The 11828-nt window shown below is 37.2% G+C and overlaps 1 protein-coding gene across 2 annotated transcripts in view; it reads left to right on the forward strand.

The window, feature by feature from the left end:
* Window positions 1-11502, forward strand: part of LAMA3 (laminin subunit alpha 3) — a 114039-nt gene extending 102537 nt beyond the window's left edge. For both annotated transcript variants that reach the window (XM_051774596.1, XM_051774606.1), the window contains exons 64-78: window positions 707-826; window positions 1755-1879; window positions 2225-2345; window positions 3487-3627; window positions 4380-4510; window positions 5382-5516; window positions 7076-7220; window positions 7523-7674; window positions 8088-8277; window positions 8576-8716; window positions 9527-9686; window positions 9825-9952; window positions 10071-10164; window positions 10488-10607; window positions 10786-11502. In XM_051774596.1, the coding sequence (XP_051630556.1) occupies window positions 707-826; window positions 1755-1879; window positions 2225-2345; window positions 3487-3627; window positions 4380-4510; window positions 5382-5516; window positions 7076-7220; window positions 7523-7674; window positions 8088-8277; window positions 8576-8716; window positions 9527-9686; window positions 9825-9952; window positions 10071-10164; window positions 10488-10607; window positions 10786-10931 (2049 nt within the window). In that variant the 3' untranslated portion in view covers window positions 10932-11502. The remainder of the gene's footprint in view (window positions 1-706; window positions 827-1754; window positions 1880-2224; window positions 2346-3486; window positions 3628-4379; window positions 4511-5381; window positions 5517-7075; window positions 7221-7522; window positions 7675-8087; window positions 8278-8575; window positions 8717-9526; window positions 9687-9824; window positions 9953-10070; window positions 10165-10487; window positions 10608-10785) is intronic.
* Window positions 11503-11828: the final 326 nt, after the last annotated feature.

Raw genomic sequence — 11828 nt, forward strand, 5'->3', positions numbered from 1 at the left:
TAGTAGATTCTGCTGTATGTTTAATGTCATATGGTTTAGTTTTTGGTAGTTATGCAAGGAACAGGGAGTTGGACTTGATCATCCTTATGGGTCCCTTCCAACCTGAGATATTCTATGATTCCACAATGGCTACTGAATATTCACTTTGTCAAAGCTGAGAAAAAAAATCATTCCAAATAGCTCTTCCATTAGGCCATGCAGAGAATTCAGAACTGGGGGCAGGAAAGGAGGAATGTAATTGGAATCAAACCTATGTTGGAATACTGAAATCCTACAATACTGGAAGTGCATTCTTTCCAAATCTAGATGTGTGTAGAAACAGAGGAAGGAAAAATATTGAAAGTGACTTGGTGACTTACACCTGTAAAGGTGCTCAAAAAGGCAGTGATGCTACTTATCTGGTAATGTCGTAGGCATATGGCAATCACTGTGACATGTTCTGGATAATTTTCTATTTCAGTAGACATCTTGAAATGACTTGAAGTCCTTTAGAGATTTGGAGAATACCTGGAGCTGATACCAGATCTCTTTATAATAGTTTAAAGTAATTATGGTTGATTAGTGTAAGATGTAGTCTGCTTTGTGTTACCATTTCCCCAAAAAGCTTTCTTGAATAAACTAGATAGCTTCATTAAAATTATTCACGACAGTGAAATATATATGAAATTGTGGCAGTTTAATTGTGTTGGTGTTCTTTATTTTGCAGGATCAGTTCATCAGTGCACTAATTAAAAATGGTCATAGAGTTTTTAGATACAAAGTTGATTCTGAACCTCCAAAAGAAATAGAAACCAACGCAACTGTAAATGATGGAACATATAAACAAGTATGTAATTTTAAAGAATCGAGTGATCATTATTTGTAAAAATACAGATTAAGTGAAATTAAATATCCTGTTGTAATGTTTAGTTGTGGAGTTTTCTTTTTCTATGAGGAAATCTAGTCACTAGGGATTAGTTTGGACATGTGAAAATTAATCTTTCTCTTGTCATGCTTTACTGTGAATAAGTTCAATTTTAACAGTAAAACCACCAAAGAAAAAAACTTTGTCAGAGAAATGCTTTACATAGAAATGCTTACAATGTGTACATTGCAATTATTGACATTAGTTTAATACTTAGATTAGTGTTTTCACCACCTAAGGGTTTATTTCTTCTGGGTGGACTGATCTTTATAGGGATTACTCTTTTGTAGTCTTTTTGTTGTTGCTTGTCTCCTTAGCTTCAGTCCAGCTGTTTTGTAGCACTACCTTAGTGAAATTGTAAAGACGTTGTTAAAAACCTTTGATTTCCATGTTGAATTATTCTCCCTTTTCATCTTAATATATTTCCAACTAAATAGTGTAAGTTGCAGGGTCTCTGGAAGGAACTTTTATGCCCTACTGGGTCAAGTTACCTCCAGCCAACTGACTGATTTAGTCCTTGTATCAGACAGCAGCTTCTGAATCTTCAGCTGCAAACAGAAGACAAAAATACTTGAATCTTAGATGAGATTTTAGGACAATCTTTCTGAGGAAAATAAAACCTCACCTTGTATTTAGATAGTAAGACATTTTCCTTAGGCATTTGCTTTGGCTAAATACCCAAATTTTGCAAAGTACTTTTGAACTACTGCAGTTATCCTGCATTTAATCACTAGTAAACGGGGGGGGAGGGGAACCACCACTGTGTCCTGCTCCATGGGAGTACTTTTAATCTGCTAAATTATTTTTGTTTCTACCAAGTGAAGTAATTCTCATGATTCACATATTTCAGATTAATTTGGTGTTTGACCGAAAAAGGAATATTGTTTATGTCGGTCCTGGTATTAACGCCAACATACATGTCTTCAATTTCACTGAGTACTACCTAGGTGGAATTCCACCTTTTTTACGGGAACGGTGAGTAAAAAAGACTGTAGTGCACAGGCTTTGTACGGAAACTCCATCTAAACTCTGTCCTTAAACAATTTCTTACACACTCAGTCAGGTATCTTATGTGACATAAAAAGAACAAATGTATAATACATGATCATCATCTGGGATTTTTGGCTAAGGGTGCGATCTTTGCTGGAGTGTATCCTGAAGATTGGGTTTGATCAGCATGAAGTATGTGTACGCAAGAAAGGTTGCTCTTGTGTTGTCTTTCTATTTCTTATATTGTCAGCATTTATAGGCTACTATATTGGTGTGTACTTTGAAATATGAGGCTACTGAACTCTTTTTCCTTCCACTCCCTGAAACCAGCTTTAATATATCCACACCTCCATTCCGGGGCTGCATGAAAAATGTGAAAAACCCAACCACTGCATCTGTTATTTTTGATGAGACTTTTGGTGTCAGCAAGAAATGTTCAGATGACTGGAAGGTAATTAAAAAAGTTCCTTAAAAACTTCTCCTCGAATTCACATGATCTGGTTTGCCTGTAAATCCTGGACCATTATGTTTTAATTAAGTCAAAAATTGTATTTGGTTAACATGTGACTGCAATAAAAGAACGGGGGCTGGGTATGAAGATACAGAAGAAATGAGACACCATCCCTACTGTGATAGTTTGCTCCAGCATATAGTCCACCCTCTTATTTAATACTGTTTACAATTAGGAATTCATATTTACCATGTAAGCTTGTTGGCTTCTAGTTGCTGTTATTGATTAGGCTGGAATACTTAGTTACTTAATACTGTTCTGGATCTTCCCTCTCATCAAGGTGATTCCTAATTAAATGACCTCTCAACCTTTTTTCTTGAAAGATCTTAACTGACTACTTCTGCTGAAGTCTCTCATTGTAAGGCTATTGCTCCACTCATCTGATTGTTTTGTAATTATTTTCTGTGCACCCTTGAGTTTTGCCCCATTCTTTTTGAAATGGGACAATGTGACATTTCAGTGCTGGCTTGACCAATGCTGCACGGAGAGATGAAAACTATCCTGCTTCTCCTTACTGCTGCTTACATGGTGCATTATCTCATTTGCCCTTTTTTACTCTGGGCTTGCACTGTAAGTTTGTGCTTGTTTGCTTTCCCTTCTTGGCATCTAAACCTTTCACAGAGCAATTTCTTTGCAGGCTATTTCCCAGTGTAGAGGATCTGACCTTCATTCTTCGTATCTGTGCAACTTCTCAAGTATTAAAACTTGTCTTGTTTCAAAAGGCGCAGGTATATTCTGTCTTATGACTCACACAGTTTCAGTTATGTAGCTCATCTACACAGCTCCATAGCCACTCACTTTTGTGTCCCCAAGTGTGAAAACTTTCAAAGTCAGAGTAGCTAGAGACGAACAGTTCATTATACTTGACGTGCTTTAGAATTTCTCAGATCGTAGTTAATGCTGGTAAAACCAATTCAGTCAGTGTGTTCTGTACTGAAATAATGGTGCTTGTTGTTTGCCTTGTGCTTGGTTTTGACTGGAGTCGGTCACAATTATGTTGAGTGGGGCAGCTGTTGTCTCATGTTTCCATTTCCTCTGATTAAGAGGAAAATCACTGAAAACATTATTTTCTCTCTTTCAGCTTGTCAGATCTGCAGCTTTCTCCACAGAGGGAACTCTGAGCCTGAGTGCAACAGGTTTCCCATATCCCAATGATTTCCAAGTTGGCTTTGGCTTTCAGACCATGTCTTCGACTGGAACACTCTTAAATTACAATCTTCGGGTACGAAACTTGTTCAGCTTTGTGTATGTGATTGGTTTTATCTCTGAAGCAGTCTTGTCAGTTTCTGTTCTAAGTCTCATGTATATTCCTGTATTTTAAGGCAAGAAATGGCTATTATAATCATCTTTTGAGCATGGCATCTTGGGTGTCATAGGCCAGACAAACTCACCCTGGCAATTTCTTCACACAGCCAGCAAGTAGTTTGATCAGTAACTGAGCTTTGAACTTGAGCCTTCTGCAGACTAGCTTGTGCACCTAACACCACCATCCCAGTAAGAAAACTGTTGCCAGATACAGTTGGCTGGAAATTTTCTCAGGAAAAATAGGCGTTCTGCCCACATAGAAAGGTTATCGTGATCAAATACGCAGAGAAGAACGGTTGATTTTGGCTATGATTCCTCAGAAAGCAGGGAGGTTCAAGCAGAACCGCATTCTTGCTGGCTGGAGGTGTTAAGAAATGAATGCAAACCAGGCATTTGAGAAGGGGAGAACTGACTCCTCTGCTTTTTGTAAAAATAAACAAGTATTTTAACTAATTGTTTGGTACTCAGAGTGCAGAAGTATTTTAAAACAGAAACTGTGCTAATTGTGCAGAACTTGGCATAACATCTCATACTGGATGACTGAGAAATGCAGATTTAGTGTAGGAAAATTTGTTTCTTACAAGCAACCACTGAGAACAGCATTAATGGCAGAAGCAAGAACTAAAGGCTCTTGCATTTGGCTGATGATTTTTTTGGATTCTTTTATAGCCTGATGTTCTTACCATCTTTTTGAGACCTGGCTCTGTAATTGCAAAGATGCGAGAGAAGGAAATCAAACTGGAAAAGAAATACGAGGATGGGTCATTGCATTATGTGACAGTAATAAAAACAGACAGCACGTGAGTCCAGTTCTTTATCTGCTTCTGTATGTTGTGGTTGGAGAAAGAAGATTCAAATTCTGTGGGACTTGTTCTTTAGATAAATAGCTAAATATGGCATCTGCTAGGAAAGAATACTTTAATAATGAAGGAAAAGGAGATTTTTGGTCTGTAAAGGTACATTTTAGTACCTGTATGGACAGCTGTTTCAGCTGTACCACATTATGCATGTCTTTTATAGGTTGTGTGAGTTTTGACTGCTTGTCTAGCTGGAGCTTTGGAGGCTTTGGAGCTCTTCCTCTTCCCATAACCTTTACCACTGTAATATAGGTGGTTAAATGACTGGGGAGGAAGCAAATATTGTGTCTGTTTTTTCATCAGTGGTCTTCAACACAGATATCAGAAGAGACAATTTACTGAAAAGCTCCTAAATTATATTGATTTCTGTGGAACACATGAAATTACAGAAGTGTTAGTTGAAGTGGAAAGTTGCAAATGGTTGGCTATAATTTTGGGTGATTATAACTTGATAGTCTGTAGTAGCTATTGCTCACAGGTCAAGTGCACCATTTAGACACAAAGAATTTAATCCTGTTCCATAGATGTCAATTACAGTTTTTCCAGGAATTTCAACATGACCAGGATTTCACTGTAGGACTGAAGTATGAGCTTCAACTCTTGCGCAGTATCTAGTATGGAAAAGCAGAACAGTTTCACTGCAGTCAGTGAGCACATCCTGAAAAAATCCTAGAATTAAGCTAATGAAGCTCTAGCATAATTAAAATGTAACAAGAAAACACATCTGTCAAATGGTTCTTTTTTATATATATTTCCTTTTGTGTCATAACTATTTCTTTATATTTCATGCTTATTTGGATTCACTTTGTTTCAGAGTACTTCTGCTGGTTGATGATGAGTCAAAATCAGAATCAGTTGACTCTCCCAGGGCATCCCAGGAGTCAAACAGACCTATAAAATTTGGTGGAGATAGTTTTGAAGGTTGTATCTCAAACATCTTTATAAAAAGGTATTTGGCCTAGAAAGAATTTTGTTTCATGCATTTTATCCTGTTCTTCTTCTTCGATTATATTAAAATCACTTTTTGCTAAAATGCTTTTCTTCTGTATGTGTGAAGCTTTCATGAATTCATAGCTTTGGTGCCCTCAAATATTCAGTTATATTATACATGATATCAAGTTGTAATTAATCTGCTGTTCAGATGTAAAGGAATTTTAGTCTGAATCATACCCGTTTAGTAGTCTGCATAGTGAATTGGAAATGTCCCAAAAAGTATCTGCCAGATTGTATTGTTATGGCTCCCCAGGGAGCCAGGTAATGAAAGGAGCAAAGCTACTGACAGTTACACAAACAAGTGAGAGCATATGTATAGAAATCATGTGCCTGATTTAGTTTGTCTCTTTTCTTCATGTGTTTACCTGGTTATTAGAGACATCTTATAGGCAAAATTTAGAAGAAAAAAATATGCGTAAATATATTTCCAGAAGAAAAGCTTTCCTCGATGCATAAGTGATGATGTCCCAGTGGGCTTTAGTGTTAGCTAAGTTTTGCTGAGTATTTATACATGTGTAGAGTTTAAAAAAAATGGTTTGGCTTGGAAGGGACCTTTAAAGATCATCTGGTTCCATACCTCCTGCAACAGGCAGGGACACCTTCCACCTGACCAGGTTGCTCAAGTTCATTTAAAGCACTGCAAGACAACGAAGTAACCTGCATATTAACCTCTCCATCAGAAAACAAACTTGGAAAATTGTTTTTAGTAAAAAAATAGATGGACAATTAATATTGTAGCTAGTCTGATTGAGTGAATAGAGAACAACCAGCATTGAAGGAGTTCAGGTTTTACCCTCAACTCTATTGCTCTTCTCAGAGAAAACCGGGGGCAAGGAACTTCATTGCCTTTTCTTGTTGTAAAGTGTTTTGTAATTTACGATAAGAGATGCTGTGTACAACTTAGAAAATTATGCTATTACTTAATATTATTCTTTATACACATGGGAAATTGGTTTTGACAGTCTTTCTGATAATTTGGCTCTAATACTAAAGCTGCATATGAAGCTGTGATGGGCTTTTGCCCCTTGACAAAACTCATTAGAACATCTTATTTAAAAATGAGTGAATCATGGACTGAGCAGAACCTGATGTTGCCATTTTTTCTTGATCTGCTGTTGGTTTTGAATAATTAACCAGCAGAGTTTTATAGACTGATCCAGAATCTTATTTAATAAGGCCACTGTAATTTTTTCTCTTTTTTTCAGTGGCAAAGTTTGTTTGTTTTTTTTTTTTTAAATTGATAGCTTTTAGCAAAAAATACTTTATTTAGAAAATATGAGGATAAAAACATTGGAATTTTTCCACAGCCAAAAAGAAATGGGCAGAACCATGGCAAATATGAAGAGTTTTTACAACATTGAACATACATTTTTCTTTGAAAAATAAAAATTAGTACTTCAACATTGAATCACTGGCAAATCTGTTTTGTACAGAACACAGTTTTACAATATATTATTGATTACGCTAACGAAAAGGAATGCTGCCTCACAACACTTTCTGCTTTCATCACTACAGGACAGGTCAGCTCCCTGAGGTTCAAAATCTTGTGAGTTATACCGGCAAGTCTCGTGTATCCCTTGGAGCTTGCCACAAACACGAGAACCTTGAACCAATGCTGCTGAAGGAATTTGAAAATCCTCTCGGGTTTAAGATGCTCAAGGTATGCTTATTGTTACTGTCATCTTCACTCCATATTGCTGCCAGGGCTTTGTCTGCACAACCATCATTTGCAGAACTGATATTCGGATGTTCTTATTTTCCTTCCATCTTACATCGGAAGAAAGTTCTTACTGTTTTGGAGTTTCATGCTAAACCCACACCTATCCAGAATGACAGCAGCTTTTCTGTCATTCAGAGAAGGCTGTTGACTGCCTCAGGTGGGAACTCTTAAATGTGTTGATTGAAACGTTTCTATTAATATTCATGCATAGTAAATGTTTCAATTCTGTCTTACACGAACAGAATGAAAAATACCTTGATTATTTGAAAGCTGCTAACATGCAAAGCAACACAATACCAACTCAGTTACATGTCAGCAGTGAAGCATATCTCCTTGGAAGCATCCCCAACAGTTTCTTATCCTACATGTTTTCTCCACTGTTATCTACAGACAGGTAATACAAATGTTCTCAGTTCTCCTAATACTTGAATTGTCAAAGCTGCTTGAACCTTTGAGTGCCAAGTGTTGGGGTTTTCTTCTTGCTTATGTCTTGGGCCATAACAAAAGAGTGGTTCTAAAGGTTCAGGCGTTTTTTTTTCTATGCAAACATTTACCTAAACTGAGTAGATTGAATGGGACGTAGTAGACAATTACAGTACATGTTGATGCCTATTCCTAAGCCTGAATATGTCAAGTTTCATTCACATTCAGAAATGCAGGCAGTGTAGAATGCCATGATTCCACCCACCCAGATTTCATTCTGCATTTCACAAATGGGGATTTCACTAACATTTTTCTGGAGAACAGAGAGAATACGACAACTAACAAAATAGACTTGTACTTGAATATGCTTACTTTCCATTACAGGTTACATTGTTCTGTAGATGTACGGACTCGATCATCAAGAGGATTAATAGTCTTCATGGAGGAAAGGTCTGAGGGCTCTTACGTGGCCCTCCGCATTTCAAAAGGACGTTTTGTCTTCTCACTTGGCTCTGGAGGAAAACAAATCAAAATCAAAACCAGTATTAAATACAATGATGGGCAATGGCACACTGTAAGTAGTATGGCACAGGAACCATGGTGAAAGCACAACTAGCATTCAGCAGGCACAGCTTATTGAATTTTTAAGATATTAGAAACTCAGTTTTGGTCATCAGAAATTAATTCCTATGCCTGAAAGTTCTTGTGGTTGACAGGTCTCTGAGAGAGCTTATTGAGACTAATAGTTCCAGCAAGTTATTTTCAGTTTAAGTATTTCAACAATGTGGTGTCTAATTTAAAGACAGAGAAAATCTCCAGTGGCTTTCATTGGCCTTTGGGTTTTTCATTCTTTATGTTTGCACCCTGGAAAGGTGGTCTTCAGCACAGATGGGAAGAATGTCCGCCTTGTGGTTGATGGTCTAAGGGCCCAGCACAGAAGATTAGCAACAAATTCTGCCGTCAGCATTAAGCCACCAATCTACGTGGGAGGGCTGCCATCACTGAAAAAACAGGTAAATAATTGACACATCCACCCACACACACTCCCCATGCTGCACTAATTACATGTGAAAGTGTTTAATATGCAGGATTTCTGTGCTGAAGAGCTTTGGGGGGTATTTCCAAGCACCAGGTGAGCACCATCTGTGACTGGTGTTTGCAGTTGTGCATTACAGATCTTTTTCCTCACCTATTCACACAGCCTTCATCTGGACCCATATTTTCAACATGTGTTGCTGAGACACTGATGACAACCATGTACTGTTTTCATTTTTATTCTTTAAAAATGGAGAAGACCAAAGTCACATTTTTAATTCCACAAATACCATCTTTTGGCAGAATGTTTACCTCAGTGGAATAAGCAATAATCTGTAGAGAAGCAAAAGAGCAAATTGAGCTAATTCTCATTAAGGAATTATGGATGTAGAACTGGATTTTAATCTGAAATATATGTGATTTCTATTTAAAAATGGGACAATTAATGATCTGAGGTATTTTATAAAATCAGATATAAGACTCTTAGAAAGGGAAGGGGGTATTTGGGATTTCACAGTTCGTCTTGCATTGTCTTTTTGACACATCATTGGGGATGTATCTATTCTACAAGCAGGAGTTATGTTAATTCAAAATCAACTGTTACTTTCGTGTTTTAAGCTCTTTTCTTAGACTTTTGAATATCTTTTCACTGCATCAAAGATGGGTTTTAGGTGTCTTTAGTGCCAGTTGGCTTTCTGTAGTCCAACAGTCCAAAAGAACTAATGTTTAGTATTATTACTAAAAAAATTACCATGCTTTAGTAGTCATGTTTTGAGATATGCTTTCAGAATATACCAATGAAGAGCTTCAAGGGTTGCCTGAGGAATTTTAAGGTGAATGGAGAAGTTATGAATACACCTCTGCAAAAAAATGGCGTACTTCCATGTCTGGATGTTCCAATGGACACAGGGATTTATTTCTTTAATGAAGGAGGATATATCACCACTGGTAAGATGTGTAGAGATTATGGTATCTGGAATTATGTCTGAAGTGTGTATGGTACGGGTTATTTAAATTATTTTTATATGATTTTCCAATTCTGTCCTCCTATGATCATTCCTCTACCCACTGTTTATTTGTCCACAGGTAATTTGCTGTTGGGCTTGGATTTTAGGATTGTATTTACCATTCGACCAAGGAGTTCAACAGGTATACTCCTCCATGCCGGAAGCAAGCAAGACAACTACTTGACTGTTTACATGGAAGGAGGAAAGGTAGGTACAGACTGTTTCCACTTCAGCTGTATTTCCCTCATTCAGCAGGGATAATTCTGACCTTTTTGTGTTGCTCCTTTTCTTTTTGACAATAGCTTAAAAGATAACTTTTTTACAGGTCATTGCGGCTGGAAATAGTGGTGCTGGAGAATTCCAGACATCAGTCACACCTAAGAAACCTCTATCTGATGGACAGTGGCATACCATTGCAGGTACATGTGCATACCAGTTCTTCTGAAGCTTTGAAGAGATAGTGGGCACAGAGCACTGCAGCTCCAGATAAAATCTGTTTATTCTGAGAATACTCTTTAGAACAATGTAAATGTCTTGTGTTAATTCAAGGCTTTACATAAGATTTTTCTGGGGGGCTCTCTTAAGCCCCAGACTACTTAGATGTGTCTGTCTGACTTTGAATTAAAACCTGTTTTTCCTATGAGTTAAATTTCAAGAGAGATGCTATTTAAAAATAGTGCCATATCTAGTTGATTCATTAACAGGGTTGAGAAAGAATTCTCATTTACCTGCTCCTTTGCAGTCTCTCAGAAGGAGAACACTGTGCAGCTAGAAGTGGGCACAGAGAGTAGTTCTACCACTGGACTTCGACCCTCTCCTCCTAGACGTGTGTATCAGCCACTCTACTTTGGCAAAATTCCAGGTAATATTATTTTTTTTTTTGGTGTATCTACTCGCTTTTTTTCCTTTCTAAAACAAAGGTCCAATCGATGCATGTAGTCCTATATCATTCCCCCTCTTTTAAAAGCCTTACAATAATTAATGTTATTTAAAATAATTTTCATTTTATTAACTTGGTCTTTCTACCTTGGTTTTTGTAGCAAATCTGGACACCCCGTGGCTTCCAGTTAAAGACCCATTTTTTGGCTGCCTTCAGAGTATTAACATCAATGACAAACATGTCTCCACCAGGAGAATTTCAGAGATTCATGGTGTAGTGAATTTGCATGGGTGCCCAGCAAAGTAACTGCTGTTAGGGTTGATGTACACACATCAGGTGGTGTCTGATGAAGTGTGAATGGTGTCTGGTGGTGTGAGTTCCCTTTTTGCTGAACACCACCAGTCATCAGGCTGGTTATTCTGAACAGCCAGTGAGCAAATGCATCCTCTGGATGTGGACTGTGCCAAAGCAAATGAAAAGTATTTGCTTTGATAAACTCCCTTTTAAATGTTATTGATTTCCAAGGTAATCTGTTGTGCCTTTTGAAATATATGCAGAAAACATAATTGTATATACCCTACCGGGCCAAATTCTGCTCTCATCCGTAACAGCTTAAACTTGAGCTACTCCAGTGCCTTAATTTTGGAAATTTGCCTTAATGTTGGTCACCTTGAGAGCAAATTTGATCCATTAATATAAAGAATTTTATAAAAATATAAATCTCTTTGAATTGTTGTTTATACAGAAATGTACATTAATGTTAAAAGTAATAATAATAATATAAATGGAGTTTGAAGCACTTTAAGGAGTGAAACTCTGGGAGTTTGTTACAATAGTAGGAATTGTGGGGCCAAATAAATGCAGAATGTTCCTAAAACCGTCCAGTTTCTTGTTTGTTTTTTTTTTCAACCCGGTGGGGGTTTTGTGCTTTTTACAGTCTGCTAAGTCCTGCTGGCTTTATCCAAATGTTTTGGTAGCTTTAAGAAGCTGGTTTGCCTGAATAAGCAGGTATCCCTCATCTCTGTTTATTTCAATTTGATTATCTAAAAATCTCAGAGTCATTGTTTTGCAATCTTCAGAGCTAGAAAGTCTCCTCCATAGGCACTTTTTTTTTCCTAATAAAATGAAGACAAGTTGTATCAAGAATTGCAGCTGCACCTGCTACAATTATGTATCATGAATTACTAAACCAGCAAAACTGTT

This window comes from Manacus candei, unplaced genomic scaffold, assembly GCF_025592945.1.
Source record: "Manacus candei isolate 608988 ecotype Guabito, Panama unplaced genomic scaffold, ASM2559294v1 h1tg000008l, whole genome shotgun sequence".
Taxonomy (NCBI): domain Eukaryota; kingdom Metazoa; phylum Chordata; class Aves; order Passeriformes; family Pipridae; genus Manacus; species Manacus candei.